This window comes from Clavelina lepadiformis, chromosome 4, assembly GCF_947623445.1.
Source record: "Clavelina lepadiformis chromosome 4, kaClaLepa1.1, whole genome shotgun sequence".
Taxonomy (NCBI): Eukaryota; Metazoa; Chordata; class Ascidiacea; order Aplousobranchia; family Clavelinidae; genus Clavelina; species Clavelina lepadiformis.
In genome coordinates this window covers 23066238-23088161 of record NC_135243.1, presented here as the reverse complement: position 1 = coordinate 23088161, position 21924 = coordinate 23066238, and the positions used below count along the sequence as shown (strand labels likewise).

General features: G+C 37.0%; 4 protein-coding genes across 9 annotated transcripts; all 4 read right to left on the bottom strand.

Moving 5' to 3' along the window:
• Positions 1–201: 201 nt before the first annotated feature.
• LOC143452466 (uncharacterized) lies at positions 202–2351 on the bottom strand. The gene is made up of 3 exons (XM_076953458.1): positions 1889–2351; positions 1412–1605; positions 202–987 (listed from the first exon to the last, which is right to left on the bottom strand). Exons 1-3 carry the CDS (start codon positions 2154–2156, stop codon positions 856–858), a joined length of 594 nt encoding a protein of 197 aa, XP_076809573.1. The 5' UTR covers positions 2157–2351; the 3' UTR covers positions 202–855.
• Positions 2352–2660: 309 nt separating this feature from the next.
• On the bottom strand, positions 2661–9528 carry LOC143453063 (spondin-1-like; the record flags this gene model as incomplete). The annotated part of the gene is made up of 11 exons (XM_076954215.1): positions 2661–3933; positions 4210–4383; positions 4587–4754; positions 4874–5047; positions 5115–5279; positions 6356–6523; positions 6643–6816; positions 6888–7052; positions 7241–7405; positions 8784–8860; positions 9330–9528. Coding segments are annotated over 11 exons (1896 nt in total), but the record flags the coding sequence as incomplete, so codon positions are not given.
• Positions 9529–10602: 1074 nt separating this feature from the next.
• LOC143451917 (uncharacterized) lies at positions 10603–12116 on the bottom strand. The gene is made up of 3 exons (XM_076952696.1): positions 11750–12116; positions 11359–11549; positions 10603–11068 (listed from the first exon to the last, which is right to left on the bottom strand). The coding sequence occupies exons 1-3, from the start codon at positions 12018–12020 to the stop codon at positions 10937–10939; spliced, it is 594 nt and encodes a 197-aa protein (XP_076808811.1). The 5' UTR covers positions 12021–12116; the 3' UTR covers positions 10603–10936.
• Positions 12117–15264: 3148 nt separating this feature from the next.
• On the bottom strand, positions 15265–21224 carry LOC143452815 (spondin-1-like). Of its 6 annotated transcripts, XM_076953932.1 has the most exons (9): positions 19404–21153; positions 18385–18549; positions 18120–18284; positions 17783–17947; positions 17557–17721; positions 17220–17384; positions 16994–17158; positions 16657–16821; positions 15265–16395 (listed from the first exon to the last, which is right to left on the bottom strand). In XM_076953932.1, exons 1-9 carry the CDS (start codon positions 19563–19565, stop codon positions 16015–16017), a joined length of 1698 nt encoding a protein of 565 aa, XP_076810047.1. In that variant the 5' UTR covers positions 19566–21153; the 3' UTR covers positions 15265–16014. The 6 variants fall into 6 exon arrangements, with proteins under 6 accessions (XP_076810047.1, XP_076810050.1, XP_076810049.1 ...); XM_076953935.1 differs by lacking the exon at positions 17220–17384; XM_076953934.1 differs by lacking the exon at positions 17783–17947 and having other exon boundaries at positions 15266–16395; positions 19404–21143.
• Positions 21225–21924: the final 700 nt, after the last annotated feature.

Sequence of the window (21924 nt, the reverse complement as noted above, 5' to 3'; positions counted from 1 at the left end):
AAGTCTTATAAATTATTAACCGATTAATTAAATCATTTATTTTTCTTTCATTTTATAGTGCAGCCAAATTTAATACAGGTTCGTCTGTCACTGAAAGCCTGGTAACATAGATTGGACGTATCATTATTCGATATATGAATTACTGTACTGCTTTGACTTTCATACAAAAGCCTAATTATTTAAGGACATAGATGGGATTATGTTTATTGAATACACCAATTCGAAGCATTATATTTACGATATGCTTTTCTGACACAAAAGGACGAAATAAAACAGTTTGCATTCATAACTGAACTACTTTGCAAGTAAAACATTCCCATAAGAATTTCCCAAAAAAGAATGGGATTCTAGAATCTAAATGCGATTATAAATTCAAACAAAATACGATTCTAGAGAATGAAGAAATTTGTTATTCTTTATAACTGAGCTTGTTTGCAAACAAACATTAATTTTTCTGTTGAAGTTTCTCAAAATAGAAGCACTCGGATGTACTAAAGCAATCAGTGAAAGCAATATAAGCCTCAATCGCTTAAAGTATTGGTTTGCTACTACTTTGAGATCAGATGATATTTATATAAGTAATGCAATGAACATACCCAAGGAACCTCAAAGTAATAAGTAAGAAGTAAATGATTGATAACATAAGCAATCCAACTTTTTTAACATATGTAGCGGTGAAATATGTGAAAACGTTTAATTAATACACCAGTAAAATCTAATTAGATACAATTACATGTAATTGTACGCGAAAATTCGTATTACGTGAAACAAATTTATGTCAACATGTTCTCAATGTTACTTATTTTTAACGCTCATGGGCATTTCAAATCGTTTTAACTTATGCTATAGTTGACATTAGCATCTGTTGAAGCTGTACACTTCATTGGAACCACCCCCTCCTTCGCCATCGCTTCCACAGTTGCTCTGCGTTCCATACCGATGATAGGTCGAGAGAATATTGGCCGAGCTTGCACACCATCCGCCATGCTGCATTATATGTTATAATGCAAATGGTTAACTCAATTAAATAGGTGCACCGGTAAAAAGTTAAGCCAGTTGTGTTTGCTGTAAAAATACATTTTCAATAAGTTTTATCAAGCTACACACCTTTTTAACACAATAGTTTTAAATATTTTAAGCCTCTTATAAGCATTGAGTTAAGTTTGCAGCGAATCCTATTAAACTTCTGAATCAGAACATTGTAATATCAGGGTTCTAACCAAGCTGCCAAACTTAGGGAAGACAATTATTTAGATCTCAAAATGTTAAACTTTTGTTAGATAAAGTTTGTAATTCATGGAAGAAAGACGTGCGACAACATCGTAAAAGTATTCCATATACAGTAGGTGCGAGAGATAAAGAAGTTTGAAAACCCTTATTTTAGCATTTATTGAAATGCCTCCAAATTTACCTGAATTGCGAATCCAGGAAAACCTCTCTCTCGGGCGACACGAGCGCATTTTTCTATGGCATTGCGGCGACTCCCGTAACTACCATCTAATATGGGCGTAGTGCCTTCAAGCGTTGGGATTGCGCGATTGTTACAATTTGAGCTTCTCGGTCCGCAATCTCGCCAGCATCCAAGGCTCGTGTAGCCGCTGCAGTCTGTAATTGGTTAATACAAACACGATGTCGAAAACGAATGGTTTTCGAAAATGTGGGGCGTGAAAGTCAAAAATGCAACAAAGAGTTGTAATTAGGGTAATTCGTAATTACCTTCATAAAACACACACACACATACATAAACACACACAAACACACACACCCACCTTTATTTTGAACTTGACGTTAGAGAGAGTTAAGAGTTGTAGTTAGGGTATTTCGTAATTACCTTCATAAAACACACACACACACATACACACACACACACACACACACACACACAAACCTTTATTTTGAACTTGAGCCTCCAAGGTTGAGATCCTTTCTTCAAGTCTCCTGACAACTTCCAACCAGCCGTCGTTTTCACCGGGATCCCCCTTGTCACCTTTGAACCCATGAATGCCCTGCTCCCCGGGAAATCCCCGTTTACCGGGGGCTCCAATTGGTCCCCGTTCTATGGCGTCATCTGCACCACAACTCAATGTAACCTCGCGTGAACTTTCACCTCCATTCCACGTCAGCAACATCAACAAGAAAAGGTTGAATAATATCATTTTTTGAGCCACGAATCAAACAGATCAAAGCTTAGCAGTAAAACTTAGCTCTAAGAAGACGACTTTTCACAAGAGACCCCAAAATGCATTAAATCTGGATTAGTTTAACAGACAAAATTACGCGACTGTTTTTATCATACATAAATACGCAACTGCAAGCTTACTCTTTACAGTTAAAACAATTATATCCATAAATTTTGCTTAGATATTAAAACCAAGAATGATTTGCATCCAACTGCTACTGACTTTTCTTTTTCGTTAACTATAAAAAGCGTAATTTTTATGGCAAAACAAGTTCATCTTTCGCCCAATCTGCTCAATTTTTTTTCAGTTGCTTCTATTATAATTGAAACGTGGTTGTTATTGAAAAGAGGCGCCTTAGCTCGCTATCAATAAGCTATGACTCCTATGAGTCAACGTTGTTGGCAGGTAATTTGAGAGTTGCCTTCAGGGTAAAAAGCACTTGGCTGGCTCAGGTTCAATTAAACTAAACGATCGTTTGAAATTGGTAAATGTATATGTTCGTGTAGCAAAATTCAGGTGCAACAATCATGGCATCAAAAAGTTACAAATGCCAAATAACGAAAAACAATAACGGTAAATTATACAATTAAAAAGATGAGCTGTTAGGAACACCTTTATCAACATCTGATAAAACAATAAGCTTATGGAATTTTTAATACAATGTTTGTAGTGGAGTTTGAGTGTTTCAACGAAACAAGATAAATATCAGTTATTTACAAAAAGTTCAGCTTACCAGAACTCATATAAAGCACAAATAGGTAAACGATACCGCACTTAACCATAACCAATGAAAATTAAAATAGACTGTCACTAGTAGTGTCACAGATAACATGTTTTTTTTTCCAGGGACGTTTATTTAAACCAAAGTTCAAAGTACCCTTCACTTTGGCACCATCTTGCGTCAAAGAATTATAAACGCTTGTCGTCATTATTATATAAAAAGTTTCTTAAATAGTGTAAGTACTAGTAAGGGGAAAACATTTGCAATATTGCTAATTGAATTGCTTTGCAATTGACCTGCATTTTGTGATTACAAAACATTCAATATTTATAACGTGTACACTGGCTTTAAAAAGGTGCTTTGAAATGCACTTACAATAATCTTTACAATACGATAGTTATTAAAAAATAAAGGTTTTGAAGAATTGCATGCATGCATATGAAGAAAACGAATTATTATGTAGAGCTTAAAGGTAAAATTGACACAATAACTTCCATAGTAACAAAACAAAATATCACGTGTAAATCACGATAATATATACTGCATATACATTGATATTGTGATCACAAAACCGAGTTTGCGCAGAGTTTTGACTTATTAAAGCATGCCTACATATGAAATGGCCGTAGAAAATATGAAAGCTTGTGTGCTGAAAATGAATTGCCAAGAAAGATTAAACATTACTTCACATACCGCACTGAAAGTGGGTATGAAAGCATTTGTACAAAAATGATTATGTTACAAGATATCTGATTAGGGTTTTGTTTAAAGTGGATTGTACTTTCGTTGCTTTTCCCCTGCGTCGCAACAACATACCAAAAAGACAACTAGAATACCAACAATTATGCTGCCCACAGCTACAACGACAAGCACGACCGGATTCCAAAATTCTTCACACTTTCTAACTTCATATCTCATCTCTCTGCAAGATTTCCCTTTGTTTTTTGCCTCTATTGTGACGTAACGTCTCCTGTCCTGTTCCCTTTGACCAGCTGTTGTTTTGCATTTTCCCCACTTCGACCAGTCCGACAACTTTAATAGATGTAAAAATTTTAATAAACGTTATCATGCCCATACAAGGTAAGGGATAGTGTGACACTTTGTTTGATATTGTAACGCTACGCATCACATGTTATATCACATTAAGCATAATAAGTAAATCATTTGCAAGGGAATATAAAGTGGTATATGTTTAAGTTAGAGCTTGAGTTTATTTAAGGTTATCTCTTACTTTAGGGGATTAACCTATCATGTTTCGCCGTTAGCTAGCTATCTTGGAAATTGCAATTTTACTGAAATTTCAGTCACCTTGCAATCTACTGGGCAACCGGTAAGTTGACAGTTTTTTGTTTGCTTCAGACGGCCATCTAGTGAACAGGATTTTCCACCATTTCTAGCTTGTTCGATAATGAATCTTTCTCTTTTCTGGACACCTAACCCACATGATTGGCTGCATTGACTCCAGTCTGACCAATCGGACACCTTGAAACAATAATGAATTTGGTTATATTTTTTCCGGTCAGTACATGTGATTTGTCTAACACCAAAAACAAATAAGTTTTATATTTTCAGCCAGAGCATGTCAGCATGTCAGCATGTCAGCATGTCAGCATGTCAGCATGTCACATGCAAGGTTTTTCTGACATTGCAGATTAACAAAAGATAAAACATACTGTAAATCTCACCTTACAATCAATAGGACAAGATGTCTTGTGACAATCTTTAGTTTCAACAAACTTCTCTTGGCATCGGTTTCCTCCAAACTCTGCTGGTTGAATAATTTCTCTCTGACGATGACGTGTTCCTTTTCCGCATGAGTGATCACATTCGCTCCACTGAGACCAACTGCCAACCTGCGAGTTATAACATAGACATCATATTGTCAGTCAATACGACAGAACAAACACAAATGTAATGCACAACAAAACTGCTCCGTTTCATAAATTTGCATTAGCATATTTTTGTTATTTACCTTGCAGTCTATCGGACAGTCTTTCACGTTGCATAATTTAGTTTCTAACAAGTCATCTTCTGCTGGACATAGTGTCCCTCCATGCCTGGCTTCATGTTTGATATTTCTTCGTCTCTTCTGAGTTCCGTTGCCGCAGCTCTGGTTGCAATCGGACCAGGTCGACCAGTCGGACACCTAAATGATAATGTTTTAAGTTTGATTGACTTAACAGAAATGTTTGTTTCTTAACGAAAGCCTTTACCTTGCAATGAACAGGACAGGCTATTTCAAGGCACCCTTCTACTTTGGCCAGCCGGGGGCAAGCTCTTCCTCCGAATTTTGCGGTTTGGGTGATCGTTCTTGTTCGACGGCGTCCACCTGTTCCGCATGATTTGTCACAATGACTCCAAGCAGACCATGTCGAAACCTTTTGATTATGGTTTGATTTCATTTTGTTCACTTTACCAAAGCTTCTTAAAACGTAGTTGGCTTAAACTTATGATTAATTGATACTGTATTATGGAAAATTCCGTGTTAACAAATGTGTTTAATTTTTCTAATTTTTGCTGGGCTATTATTCCGGCAAACACAACAAGCTGGTTTGATGCTACTTACTCTGCAGTTAATTGGGCAATCGCCCAAAAAGCAACGGTTTGTCTCAAGCAAGTTAGGACAAACTGCACCGCCGCGTTCTGACGTTTGAATGATTTTTCTTGAACGTTCCGTTTTTCCCCAACCACAATTTGGAGTATGTAACGTTATACGTTCAAAGACTATTAAGTTCTAAGGCAAATTCTCTCTATGCAACTTAGTTAGTCAAGTATAGGGTTAGAAAACTTAAAATTATCATATATTCCGTACTTGCCAGGCCGAACTTGCAATGATCTTGACTACAAATAAATAGCGTTCGTTTTTCTCGTTCTCATTAGTTAAGGGTTCTCAGAATTATAATGATAGTAAAGGCAAGTTGATCAACCGATACAACAGAAGAACGAAGCAAAAGGAGATTAAACAAAATAACTAAAAATATGACGTGTCATGTACGCGGTAGGTTTAAGCCGAGGCAAAGAAAACCAGTGATTCTCTCTTCCTTCCCCGCAAGAAAAAGATTTTCCGAGATGAGTATTACACCATAGCACGCTAGACAAAATCTAGTCATGGGATTTTCTTTAGCGACGTAGACGCTTATACTTCCGGGAGTTGCGTCTATGCATGCACACACGTTTACAAAAGCGCACGCACACACCAGACAAGTGAAGAAATGGGAAAACTAAGTAGCCTAAGTAGCCAGGTAAGCTTATGCTTTCACTTTGCCAGTTCATATCCTTAGTTTGCAATAAAGCTGTTGTATGTATAAAGCTGTTAAATTTTTTCCGGTCGGTACATGCGATTTGTCTAACACCAAAAACACATAGTTTTTATATTTTCAGCCACAGCATGTCACATTGAAGGTTTTTCTGACATTGCAGATTAACAAAAGATAACACATACTGTAAGTCTCACCTTACAATCAATGGGACAAGATGTCTTGTGACAATCTTTAGTTTCAACCAACTCCTCTTGGCATCGGTTTCCTCCAAACTCTGCCGGTTGAATAATTTCTCTTTGACGATGACGTGTTCCTTTTCCGCATGAGTGATCACATTCGCTCCACTGAGACCAATTGCCCACCTGCGAGTTATAACATAGACATCATATTGTCAGTCAATACGACAGAACAAACACAAATGTAATGCACAACAAAACTGCTCCGTTTCATAAGTTTGCATTAGCATATTTTTGTTATTTACCTTGCAGTCTATTGGACAGTCTTTCACTTTGCATAATTTAGTTTCTAACAAGTCATCTTCTGCTGGACATAATGTCCCTCCATGCCTGGCTTCATGTTTGATATTTCTTCGTCTCTTCTGAGTTCCGTTGCCGCAGCTCTGGTTGCAATCGGACCAGGTCGACCAGTCGGACACCTAAATGATAATGTTTTAAGTTTGATTGACTTAACAGAAATGTTTGTTTCTTAACGAAAGCATGCCTTTACCTTGCAATGAACAGGACAGACTTTTTCATGGCATCCTTCTACTTCGGCCAGCCGGGGGCAAGCTCTTCCTCCGAATTTTGCTGTTTGGGTGATCGTTCTTGTTTGACGGCGTCCACCTGTTCCGCATGATTTGTCACAATGACTCCAAGCAGACCATGACGAAACCTTTTGATTATGGTTTGATTTCATTTTGTTCACTTTGCCAAAGCTTCTTAAAACGTAGTTGGCTTAAACTTATAATTAATTGATACTGTATTATGGAAAATTCCGTGTTAACAAATGTGTTTAATTTTACAAATTTTTGCTGGGCTATAATTTCGGCAAACCCAATAAGCTGGTTTGATGCTACTTACTCTGCAGTTAATTGGGCAATCGCCCAAAAAGCAACCGTTTGACTCAAGCAAGTTAGGACAAACTGCACCGCCGCGTTCTGGCGTTTGAATGATTTTTCTTGAACGTTCCGTCTTTCCCCAACCACAATTTCCGTCACAATTTCCCCAGTTTGTCCATTCCGATACCTGGAGTATGTAACATTATAGGTTCAAAGACTATTAAGTTCTAACGTGAATTCTCGTTGCAGCAATGCAACTTAGTTTGTCAAGTTTAGGGTTAGAAAACTTAAAATTATCATATATTCCGTACGTGCCAGGCCGAACTTGCAATGATCTTGACTACAAATAAATAGCGTTCGTTCTTCTCATAAGTTAAGAGTTCTCAGAATTATAGCGATAGTAAAGGCAAGTTGATCAACCGATACAACAGAAGAACGAAGCAAAAGGAGATTAAACAAAATAACTAAACATGACGTGTCATGTATGAGGTAGGTTTAAGCCGAAGCAAAGAAAACCAGTGATTCTCTCTTCCTTCCCCGCAAGAAAAAGATTTTCCGAGATGAGTATTACACCATAGCACGCTAGACAAAATCTAGTCATGGGATTTTCTTCAGCGACGTAGACGCTTATACTTCCGGGAGTTGCGTCTATGCATGCACACACGTTTACAAAAGCGCACGCACACACCAGACAAGTGAAGAAATGGGAAAACTAAGTAGCCTAAGTAGCCAGGTAAGCTTATGCTTTCACTTTGCAAGTTCATGTCCTTAGTTTGCAATCAAGCGGCTGTATGTAGAAATACTCTTACGTCGCCCTCCAATTGCACAGACAATCAACAGAGACTCTATGAATTTAAAACGACGATGTTGGATAATGTTTTCAACTAAAACGATTTATGCATTTGCACAGCATTACTATTAGAAATTAAATTTTTATTTTCTACCATACAAGAGGAAAATACGCAAAACAGTTTCACACATGGTGAGGGTCTATTACGTTGAATTTATCATACGTTTTAGCTTCCTGCTTAGTATTGTTCAGAGGCGTAAAACAATATTGTTCTAAATGTATTTTGATTCATACCCCTATCAATCAAGGGTGTTCTAATAGTTGAGTAAAACAAAGTTAAAATAACTAATGTGGTTTTTCGCTTTGGTAACATTGTAGTAAAAGTATTTCAATATTTCAGCAACGTATATAGTTATACTATATACGTTTTTAATTTCTCAAAAAATGACGTGTCTATAAATGACGTGTCTTGTACGCTACCAGTTTAACTCAGAGGTAACCAACGGGTGATTCCCCTTGGGAGCAATTTTGGGGAGGTGTATTGCGCCACAAAATACAAGACAAAGAATCTAGATTCCAGATCATGGGACTTTCACAACCATTCGAGACGCTTATACGCCTTAAAAAGAGTTGCGTCATATATGCAGTTGGTACCTTTAAAATACACGCACTACACACACACACACATATATATATACATTATACACGTCTGCACAAGCTTACGCATCAGACATTTATAGTCGTACCTCTGTGAATAAAGAATTATTTTTCTCACCTTACAGTCAATCGGTTGTCTATAGGAATACCAAATCCCGTACGCCGTCGCTCCAATTGCGCCGACAATCAAGATACCTACGATGAATTTAAAACAACGCTCCGACATTATTGGATAGTTTTTTTAAATCTATGCTGATTTCAACACTTGTATCTACATTGCAGACAAAAATGAAAAAATGTTTCTTTTTCTACCACACAAGAGAGGAATACGTAAAGCAGCTCCAAGCACGACTCTTTAAAATGAACTAACACTTATATTTCTTCTCTTTGTTATACTTTGAGCTTTTTAATATCATTACATCTCTTTTTTATCTAACAAAAAGTCAAAAAGCCACAGCGTCTTTAGGGCTTTCAAGCGTCATTTCCCATGTACTTTCAATGCTCTTTTCATAAGCTTAGCAAATATAAAAAACAAAGCTGATGTAAAATGCATTGCAGACATTACAGACTCTTGCTCCGTATTATTCAGTTGTTGCTCACTGCTACCACAAGTCTGCGTACTCAACTGTAACTTTGTTCAGTTCTTTAAATATACATTGCTCACTTTTCTTCGTTCGTGTCGCTGTCTTTGAATAGGCTTCTGCTTGCTTCAAAGAAGGAAAGCTCTGCAACAAGGGTAAGCTTAAAAGCACCTGAACGTATCGTCCCTTTTGTACTGTTATCGGTGCCTCCCCTTGCTTGAATATTGGGTAACTACCTGGGTTATTGCCTTCTAAAACAAAGCGGGGTTTCAAGCACTGCAAGATTCATACAATAAATTCCATACTTTCTTTTAAATAACTTAACACTTTTACTTAATGCTATTGTGTCTGCCATCTTTAAACGCGATTTAGTGTCTTAATCATAGGTCACCTGTATATGCCTTTCACGTGGTTAGTAAAATAAGTCATTATAATGGCATTGGTATAGACTACAGACTCTATAGTACCGATACCATAATATAGAGTAGACTATAAGACTAGACTTAGAGTATTGCGATGGTCGATGATGGTCATCTGTGGGAAACTCCCGACTTCGAAAGTAAATTCTTGAGTGAGTAATGTCATTTTACGCAGGGAAATGAAGCGTTACGTCTCATGACCAGAGCTGACAACACTGTTTGCGAAAATGAACTAAGGTATTATTTTTTTCGTTGGCTTAGATTGCAGTAAACAATTGTTTCTTTTTTCTTTCGGTTTGTCGCTCATCTGCGGTTATGCCATAATATGTATATATACGACTATACATAGGGCAGGTTTGCATGCAAAGTCAGCAAATAACGCTTGACAACTTGACTTAAACTTTTGATAAGCGAATGGTTATATTACATTACATTTACATTTATACGCCGATGATGTGTATACGTTAACGCAGAGGTCGGGAACCTATGTGTAATTTCTGTACCATGCAGCACCAGAAGTCGCTTTAACTGTCAGAAGTATGTTATTAAAGAGTAAATTCCGACATTTACCGATGTCTTAAATTGTTGGTTTTGCTTAAAAATGCACACGTTAGTTGCATTAAGTGTTAAAAAAGATCATATGACAATCACGGAAACTCAAAACGGATAAACTCAAAACAAAACTAAACTTTCCATTCCAACCAAACTCAAATCAAACAAACTGGAACCCGCATACAGCAACGAACTTCTTTTAGACTGCTTTATATGAAATGATGGTGTGTAAATGTTAAGGTTAATCATATGGAAAAAAGCATGGGTATAACGGTGTTAATTTAAACTTCCGAATGAATTATATTTCTTCAGATTAACGTCTATTATTATGAATCATCGCCAAATCTTACACGTGGGAATAACTTAAGAGAAACAACAACGCGAATAAATGAGAATATGTTTATTAATTACAAAATGCACAATAAATGTATGTACATAAGTTCAATTTCAATCACAAACTAAAAAGCATAGACACATATTACTGACTGAAACGTTTTACTTAGAAAATATCCTCACAAGAGTTATTACAACTAAAAACCACCGCGGAACTTAATTAAGACAATCCAAGAAGCATTCTTTAATTGTTGATTAATTAATTTTGGAAATTATGGATTGCTTTTCCATTACAAAGAGTTCTTTAATAGCTAAACTATTATAAAGTTTATTTACGAAACAATTTCCGTGCGATTTTAAGGGTTTTGCAAAGTTATCTTATGTGATTAGCATCTGTTGAAACTGTAAACTTCATTCGAACTGGGTCCGCCTTCGCCGTCGCGTCCACAGTTACTCTGCGTTCCATACCGATGATATTTTGAAAGAATACTAGTCGAACTAAAACACTGACCCCCATTCTGCGGATATTATGACAAAACAAAAAGATTAGTGCACAAAATTACCCAAAGTAATTCAAACAATTAATAATTAAATTCAATTTTGCCATGACATTTTCTAATACTATACACTCTTAAACCACAGCTCTTCTGATTCAAATTCTTGTCAAAATTAATGTGAGAAAAATTAATAAATGTACCAACACTGTTAATGTACTGTGAACATTTTTTTTGTAATAGCAACAAACTCGGAAAATTTAGGAAGATTTTAAACTAAAATTTGTTTACTGTTACAACGTCGTCAAATGTACCTGAACGGCGAATCCTGGGTATCGTCTCTCCCGGGCAACGCTAGCACATTTTTCGATGGAATTTCTACGGCTGTGGTAGTTACCATCTAGTATAGATGAAGTGCCCTCGAGTGATCGAATCGCGCGAATGTCGCAATCTTCGCTTCTGCTGCCACAATCTCGCCAGCAGCCGAGGCTTGTATAGCCGCAATCTATTATTGAAGAAATAAACGATTGAAGACCTGTTCTGAAATGTGAGCCCATGCAATGTTTCATTCATTAACTTTTTTAGTCGATAAATCTTTGAAACAAATTAACACGAATATGGAAAGGGCAATTACCCTATTTGTAAAGTTTGTTCAACTTGTTCTGATAAATGATCAAAAGGATGGTTACTTGTAATTGGTTGTACCTTTACTTCGCAGTTCAGTCTCCAAAGTGGATATTTTTCTTTCCAATCTATTGACAGCTTCCATCCAACCATCGTTTTCACCGGGGTTCCCCTTATCTCCTTTAAACCCCTGGATGCCTTGCTCCCCGAGAAATCCCCGCTTACCAGGGGCTCCGATTGGCCCCCGTGTGATGGCGTCATCTGCTCCACAACTCAATGTGACCTCGCGTGAACTTTCACTTCCTTCCCACGTCAACAACATCAATAAGAAGAGGGCGCTGCAGAGCTGCATCGTTTTATTTGTGTTTAAAAAGACAGACCTGAATAAAAATCACTTTCTGCAGAATGAATACGCAGTGAATGTTTAATGCTGTCAACGAACAAAGATTTCTCTTAATGCTGGTAAGCATTCCAATATATGTATTTGTTTAAACTAAATCATTCGTCATAAATTTGTGAACTTATTAAATCGTATAAAGTTACAGTTATACAACTGAAAAAGTATCAGGGCTCATAATAAAAAACAATTATTCAGGGTGAAAAACTGCTTGTAGTTCAAAAGTATGCAACTTCGGCAAAGGAAAAGACAAAATTTTTAAAAATCTACAGATTTCTACAAACAAATGATCACCATTGCCAATTGCAAATTTAAGTTTATCACTGTAAACAACTACAAAGCACACCACGTTGATATCTACGAAGGCCCAATAACAAGCAGATTCAGAAAGAATAACGTAAACATAAAATTAAGGCACACCTGTTCAAGCTTCATACAACAACCTATATCTTCACAGGTACATATAGTTTAAAATTAAACTTTATTAACCCAACATACCTTTACGTTCTACAGTGTGCGTGATTAATACACTCGGATAAAACTTAGTCAAATATGTGGCTAAATCTTTCTAACGAACTTGTGATTAATGCTCAAGAGATATTTTTCAACAACATAAAATTGTTCAAACCTGCCATCACCATGATTAAATACGATTTAACATAACACCACTTCTGTTCAACAATTATAGCTTTTCAATGAGATAATTTAGCATGTTGTGGCCGAATACATATTTTGAAATAAAGTAGCAGTTTTGCCGCCTTCTATTCTAGGGTGTTATTGAAGACTTATTGGCAACTGCTTTGCAGGCCCTACTACTTTCTGTAAAGACTCATTATTCAAACAATGATCTACCATTGATTTAGCTATCACGAACTCAATGGTCCAAATTCAGTTCAAATTGTCCTAAAAATAGCTTGTATGAAAGCTCACCCTGCTTTCCTCGAGTTAACACAAAACACTTGTTTTTGAACAACATGTTGTTCCCAAAGTCTCCGCCATCTTTTGTTTCGCAACAAGCAACATTTTAGCATAACATTTTGTCTCAAAAATGCTCGTTTTCCATGTCTTGGACACAAAGTTGGTATAAATAGCAGGTTTATCCCACAGGTTCTCAAATATATTTTCATATTATCGTATATTTCAATTGCAAAGTTGCATAGGTTCACTCAAATGGAAAAAAAGATGTACTCACGTTTTTATTAAAAAAAGTTTTTGTTTAAACATTTCTCAAAAAATGACTTTTTAAACAGCGACAGCTTGGAATATTAGTTTTTGAAAGCAATAATCTACGACATTTTTGACAAAATTGTAAATGACTTTCTCCTTAATAAAGCCCGTTTTCTGAAAATTTCTCTTAAGACATCCCCACTTAAAATATCTGACAATATATTACAAACCTTCCATAGGGCATCTCGTATAGAGAAAGCGAGTGTCGCTGATGTTACATTGGTTACTCGTCAGCAAGCATCAAAACCATAATTTTTGCTCTCATTTAAAAAGTAATTCAACTTTGATTAACACTGCATAAACACATCATTCAAAAAAGTAACTGATATGTTAACATATTACACGTGCTCAAAGCTCCATTGCCAATTAGTTTCATGTTCATGTTTTATTTCGAATGGCTGTATAGTATGGACTGCTCTTATACATTTAAGACCCCATACGCCATACCCCCAACGCATATGTTGAGACAAATTTTGTAATTAATCTACAAATTCCTATTCCTAAGCTGTAATACAAACATTTTATGTATTAATAAATGTGTTACAAACATATGATCAATTTTGCAAACAATTTTAGATCGATAAAATTGTAATCTGTCACCATGGGCGCCCTGACCGACTTGACTTGAATAAAAAGTAAATGCCTCAACTGGCAAGCAAAACTTGATTAAACTTGATCAATTTTAACTATGCATACGAAACACCAATAAGTAGAAAGTTTTGTTTGCACTTGGCCTACATAGAAAACACTAAACATTGTTTAACTTTCTTGCATGTGACATCATTATATTTCACTGAACAATTAGTCAATTGTTCATTTGTGGTCATTTTTATACATTTTTTCTAGAAGCACCAACTCTTTTGCATGGAGCAATGCAAGAAAAAATACTATTTCAACGACATCGATGGCTGTCACAATCCGAAATTTTATAGCTGTTGTCAACTTGCAAACAACTCTCAAGTCCAAAACAATGGCAATACAGGATGTAATTAATTTGGATAATGCCTTGCAACCAATCGCCCAGTTTTGGTAAAGTTCTGTCCTATCTGACAATAAATAAGACTTTGGAAAATCATGTTTTTCCGTTTCTCATAACACATCGGTTTATCTTTAATTTACTTGACGATAGAGCTATGCATTTTTGGAATTATATGTTTGACACAAATGCTCAGGTTCTTTGTACAGGAATATTGTTTAGCATTCTTTCTGAAGTAGACTATACTTCTGTGGATCTTTTATTTTTTGTGACAGGTTAAGTAGACGGCCAGAATGGTCGCCAGGAACAGTATGGTACTGCCTATATGGCTACCATGACGTACACAATTGAGCAGAATTCTTGACATTTTCTGACTCTACTTGTTATTTTTGAGCACATTTTGCCTCCATTGCTGTCTTTCTTTCTTTTCCTTCTCCTCTTCTCTTCTTTTCTGCCGATGTCTTCTGCAGTTTATTAACGATGCGCAAGATAATTACGTTGTTGCTCTTCTTCAAAACGTGGTTGAGCCTTAGATACCTTGCCAAAATGCTTCCTTAGTTCGTCTGCACAAATCTCGGTTACACTCCACTAACAACCCAACAAGCGCGGCAAAGCCACAACAGAAACATCTGCATTTATTCACCAGTTTAAATCTTTCCCGCGCTGCTGTGACCTTTCACTGCAAATGCTGTTCGTAGGTTTGCATGTCAACACTCGATTGATGTACGTCGTTGGAAATGCAGCGCTGGGAAAGAATATGGGGGATTCCCCAAGAGAAAGAGTTTGTTGAAATTGTTGCGCCAGAGAATGAAGAAAAATGGACTCGAGTCATGGGACAGCAATACGTAGTTTTACGCTTGAAATGCTTTCTTATAGCACGAGGTTGTATGTCGCAAATCCCTTTAAATCATACAGGCACAAATGCACACACACGTGCGAGCGCATACGATACTTACACCGCACGAGCTAAGCCAAGAAACAACAGAAAGTAGAAATACGTTTTATTGTGTTTCAGTATCAAACAATTGTTTTTTAACAAATTTTTTACCACGACAATTCTATCATGGTTTCACGTTAAATTTGTTGCAAGAAAGTGCAGTTTTTTCAAAAATGCAAGAGACAATAGTAAAGTGGTGAAGCCTCTTAGCATATTTCTTTTGTGTTTTGCAATTAACTGGCCCGACATAAACTAATGAAATCAAGATCAAAATCACTTCAAATAAAACCGATAATAAAAAGGTTGATAAAATAAGTTAAACGAAAATTTAGCATTTTTCTTCAAGTTTGTTAGAAAACTCAATACACCTCCTACATTTTCTGCATTTTAGTCAAGAACTGTTATCTTTGCTAAAACTAAACTAAGGGAAAATACTGTACGTATAAAAAGTAAATAAATTTCTGTAACAGATACACTCTTTTTGTTCTTTTTTACGCTTTACTTTTCTTTTTTTCCTTTTTGGAAGTGATTTATAACATGCAAGAAATAGGTAGATATAAGAAACACAAAGGCAAAAGAGTACAAATATTTTTAAACAATATCTAAGTCCTGCTACAAAAAAAATATTTGAACAGTATTTAGTCAATATTTGTTATTTCTTGTTACTTGACACGAGATTGAATAGACAATGTGAAAATCTTGCGGATGAAAACTGCAGTTGTTCAAAACTGTAGTTGATGTTACTACTTGATAAAACTACAGGCTATTACAATGTTTGTAAAGAAAAGGTAGGAACTTTCATGGCTAAGTCAAGCAGGTTTTTTGATAAGCCTATATCCTTTTCCTTTGTTCTTAGTCGACAAATAAATATACAATTTTAAGCAATAGTTTGAAAGGTTTGACCAAAACCTTTTCAATGTTATCCATAAAGTAATTCGTTTTTCTCGTAAGGAACGACCATATATGCATTGGTCATATCTGCAAACACCAACGCATATTCCTAATCCAACAATAATAAATATCCATTTATAAGTTGGTTTTGGACAATCCTCTTCGTTGCAGTCTTCATAATACACTGGAACACATGCTTTTCCGTTGTAATCAGCTTTCTTGATGACGTCACGGTATCTTGCCCTTTTCCCCCCTCCACAACTGACCGTGCATTCCTCCCACGCTTTCCAAGGTCCCGTCTACGCAACATAAAATAAGTTCTTCAACAGTTTACCACAGAAAATGCCCCAAAACCATTTCCGGCCAACTACAGCATAAACCGCATTTCACTGAAAAAAGTAGTTGGACCTATTTCCGACGTAATGCCTATCTAACCGTATAATAGTCGTGGTCCTTGTAAACGCGTGTTAACTAGATCTAATCGCCTTTTACCTCACAATCGACTTTTACCTCACAATCGCCTTTTACCTCAAGATAGTCAAAACATGTCAAATGTTTACCAGACAATTAACAGGGCATTCGCCTGCATTACAGTTTGCCGTTTCTTTTAAGCTTGGACATTCATTCCCATCGTATTCATTTTCTCTGATTACACGCCTTGTTCTATGGCGTGATCCTAGTCCACATGACGTGCTACAATCGCTCCAATTTGACCATTGTCCTACCTAAATCACCCGACATTTAATGCAGTAAAAAGCATTTTTTTTGTGCAGATCTGATAGATTTTAAAAACTTAAAACGTTTGATATTTTTTGGAAAAGTTCATGATAAATAGAGGAGAATCCCTGCCATATGGACAAAGCTGTGCTCTGTGTACGTGACAAACCCACTTGTTACCTCACAATGCACTGGACATTCACGCTCAATGCATTCAATTTCCTCATCCAACTCGGGACAGTCTTTTCCATTGTAATCATTTTGTTGGATGACCTCTCTTGACCTCTGACGTGTTCCTGTTCCGCATGACTTGCTGCATTCATTCCAAGTCGTCCAATCGCCAACCTACAAGTACGCTATTATGGTGAAAATAATGCAAGATACTCAAAACATGTCAAATATTTACCAGACAATTAACAGGGCATTCGCCTGTATTACAGTCTGCTGTTTCTTTTAAGCTTGGACATTCATTTCCGTCGTATTTATTCTCTTTGATTACAAGCCTTGTTCTATGGCGTGACCCTAGTCCACATGACGTGCTACAATCGCTCCAATTTGACCATTGTCCTACCTAAATCACCCGACATTTAATGCAGTAAAAAGCCTTTTTTTTGTGCAGATCTGATAGATTTTAAAAACTTAAAACGTTTGATATTTTTTGGAAAAGTTCATGATAAATAGAGGAGAATCCCTGCCATATGGACAAAGCTGTGCTCTGTGTACGTGACAAACCCACTTGTTACCTCACAATGCACTGGACATTCACGCTCATTGCATTCAATTTCCTCATCCAACTCGGGACAGTCTTTTCCATTGTAATCATTTTGTTGGATGACCTCTCTTGACCTCTGACGTGTTCCTGTTCCGCATGACTTGCTGCATTCATTCCAAGTCGTCCAATCGCCAACCTACAAGTACGCTATTATGGTGAAAATAATGCAAGATAGTCAAAACATGTCAAATATTTACCAGACAATTAACAGGGCATTCGCCTGTATTACAGTCTGCTGTTTCTTTTAAGCTTGGACATTCATTTCCGTCGTATTTATTCTCTTTGATTACAAGCCTTGTTCTATGGCGTGACCCTAGTCCACATGACGTGCTACAATCGCTCCAATTTGACCATTGTCCTACCTAAATCACCCGACATTTAATGCAGTAAAAAGCCTTTTTTTTGTGCAGATCTGATAGATTTTAAAAACTTAAAACGTTTGATATTTTTTGGAAAAGTTCATGATAAATAGAGGAGAATCCCTGCCATATGGACAAAGCTGTGCTCTGTGTACGTGACAAACCCACTTGTTACCTCACAATGCACTGGACATTCACGATCATTGCATTCAATTTCCTCATCCAACTCGAGACAGCCTTTTCCATTGTAATCATTTTGTTGGATGACCTCTCTTGACCTCTGACGTGTTCCTGTTCCGCATGACTTGCTACAATCGCTCCAACTCGTCCAATCGTTAACCTACAAGTAAGTGGTAAGCAAAATGACGATAACCAGCTCTTGTGAAAGTGCAAGTTTTTGTCACAAGCTAAATCGGTAGAAGTATATGCGTAAAGGATACCTGGCAATTACGTGGACAAGGCCGCAATTCACATTTTTTGCTCTCCCATGTGGCTGGGCACGAGCTTCCACCGTAGGAAGCATATCTAATGATTCCTCTGTTACGCTGGTGAGTACCAATTCCACATGTCGCACTGCATGACGTCCAGCTGCCCCAATAATCAACCTGTGAATGTATTTATAGTTATAGTGTTAGTAGTGATTTATCATTTGTTATTCACGAAACCTGTGGTACAGGTAGTTACAAAATTAAAATTTAAGCTGCACGACATATTTTTCACATCGAGTCATACATACCACATATTAATTTGCATGTGGATGATACACCAGTTTACATTTAGGCACATAACGTGTATACACTACAGCAGTACAGTCATCGCTACACTTTTGCCGTGTCATAAAATCAGTTTGCTATGACTTAGAAGAATACGATTTATCATTTCAACTTATCTTATTTATTCAGATGTATTTGTGGACTTGGGAGCCCGAATATATTGCCCAAAATTTACATGGCCACAAAAGCGGGAATCCTATACCTGGCCACTTGGATGGCGTTTCTTTTGATTGGGATTTTATTTTAACCATCCACGTGGATGTCCTTGTAACATCCTCTTACTCTTTTATGCCGTTTTCATTAAGGTTTTGTTCTATTTTGAACGTAAATGTACATTTGATTTCGGTGGCCGTGCTAACCGTTCATCCTTCTAGCACCACAGCATAGTTAGCATATTGCACGGTTTAAGCCAGTTCGGCTTTGCTGCTTTTTCCCGTTTAAAGGTTTTTTATAAGCACGCATTTTGTTCTGCTGTGCTGTGACAAGGTTAACACCAATGTTTTCGCTGAACACAGTCGATCTCAACAATGGCGAAAAATAAATGATTTAATATCGCTAACATGCAAAAAATACATTAAAACGCATTAAAAACTAAGTAATTGAAAATGTTTTCTCATTGTTTCTTTTATGGTTCACGTCCAAAAGGAAACTTATCATCAAAAGAAGGCAAAAGGACGATGTCTTACCTGACAGTCAACTGGTTGTCGTACTTCACGGAAGTGGTCATTATCATCGATTGAAAGTCGGCTAGGGGGGGTCTTGTTGGCTGTGTAAAATGCCCCCATTAAAACAACAACCACGAGAAACAGACAGCAGCCGCATGGCACACACTGTTCACAATCATCCATTTTAGCTGTTTTCAGTTTAACAATTAACCTGCTTAGAACAGAATAATTAATTATTTAAATTTAAGCTGCTGTATTCAAAAGTACTTGGGAAGAAGCAGACCATGACTCAATAAGTGCATCCAACTCGGCTTTATTTTGGATTAAATGTTTATCTTTGACAAGCGTGAGGCTGGCACATATTCTAACATCAATCGAACCATCTTGCGGTTCTGTTAAAAGGAGATTTCTTGGATCAAGTAGACAGGGTAGTGCGATAAAAACACCTCAATCTATGCCTATTGCCAAATTCGTCTCAAGGTTCTTGGACACAAACGCTTTTACAACGTTTATCATAGTTTTTACAACATCAACGTTTTTCTTCCCATTTTGTACAGAAATTAGTCAAACCGTCACGTAAATCGTGACTGTCTGGGTCAATTAACCCGACGCATGACCTGACTCATTTCAATGGTGCGTGTCCTTTTCTGCCAGCACAAATGGCAGACCAATATCGCACACAAGATAAGATCTCAACTAAAACGTGTGTTAGAACTAACAAAATGTATCATACATTTCGCTTTGTACGCTAAAGCAGAAGTACTTATAAAGCACGCTAATGTTGTTTAATTTTGAACGATGCACAGAGAGTGCCATGTGACCAGTGATCTGACTGACCGGCGCTAAACGCCACATGCTAAATTGTCATGCCAGCAACAGTAATGATGTAGCCTTCGGATTGCAACAACACCGCTCGCCTCCTTTCCCAACAAATATTCATATCAACATATCAGGCTAGAACGGTTACACGTTGCGCAATAACGCAAGCTCTTTTAATGGCTGGCACAGCCAGAGGTTTTAGCGTCTCTTCAATTTCGTTACAAATAAAATCAGTCTCATGTCTGTCGCCTGTCAGATGCCTTTGTACCCAATGCCGCCTGAATTTATTTGACACATCCGCACGACAAAGGCTGCAACTAATTGAATTTTAGAGCTTTTAAAAGACCGTTATTGCAACCTAACTTCGGCATTCCACGCTTCAGCTCTGTTATCAGCGCAGTTTTTCTGTGGACATCCCCTACTTGAAAAGTAGATTCTCATTTGACGCCAGCCTAAGTAAGAGGAAGTCGATCGTTGTTTTTCATGACTTGAAGACATGGTCCACGTCATTGGTTCGCGAAAACATGTCTATGTTTGGGTAACCTTAGTTTTCGCAACTTTACTTTCTGTAAAAAATTATTTGAACTGCTGCTGAAGTATAACTCTGTAAGTATCATGAAGACAGCATCTGAAACAGTTAAAACTGGTTGAAACTGGTTAAAACTGCTTGCAAAAAACAAGTTAAAAACGCAAATAAGTTTTTAGGTTGACGATTGATCTATAAGTTCAATCAGGCTGCTGCTAGGTCATTGTTTACTTAATTACTCGGATGTGAAATCTGACTGCAATTAATTTTCCTTCCGCATTGAAGTCTTTACGCCCACTTACTAGACTACTGGCCACCATCCCTCAGATACTTTGTACTTTATCATTGACTGTGTGGCCAACCGGATAGCTAACTATTCATACTTCGACACACGGTAACAAATTGACAAACGATTATATATAATGAGGTTGCATATTATAAGTGTAGTATGAAGAATAAAAAATTGTTGTGAAAATCTAAGCTTATGCTTATGCTTATGCTTATGCAAAATGTGGTGCCAATTTGTTAAGAAATAAATATTCAAAGTTATAGGTTGACAGCTAGCATGCTGAATGCAATCTATGAGCGTCTTTATACAGTAGTTTCTAGTAATTTCCAATCTATTAACGCTATAAGTACGTTGACGTCAGACGTGATGCCTGCAATTCTGACCGCTTGCAATTGACTTTGCAGGCGTTTATCGCTCGTCTGCGCCATCTTTGGTTTACACGCGATACTCGTTACTCATAGCGTAGTAATATTAGCAAAGTGAAATTTTGAAACGGTTATTGACATGAACACAAAACAGAAACGCAAAAGCGGTGATGCCTTACTATACTGTAAGGCTTCAGGAGTACAATGCCTTAACATCAACATCTGCGCTATAGTTTTAATCGATTCTAGTGCTGTATTATAATAGCTTTCCACTGCATGGTTCACCTACAGCAGATAGCCCAACAAGTATTTTTATCAACAAACCACGAAAGACTTTCGTCTGCCTTGCGTAAGTAGTTAAGTCTATACCTAATATTGAGCAAAGTGGGCAGCAGTTTTTTCGTATGGCACCAGCGCACTTGCTTCATGTTGTAAACGGTTGTTCTTGAGGGAGATCCCCGACTTGGAAAGTTAGTTTTCGATTGGCGTCATCTGACGTAAAGGAAATGGACCGTAATGTCTTGTGCTTAGACTTATTACTCA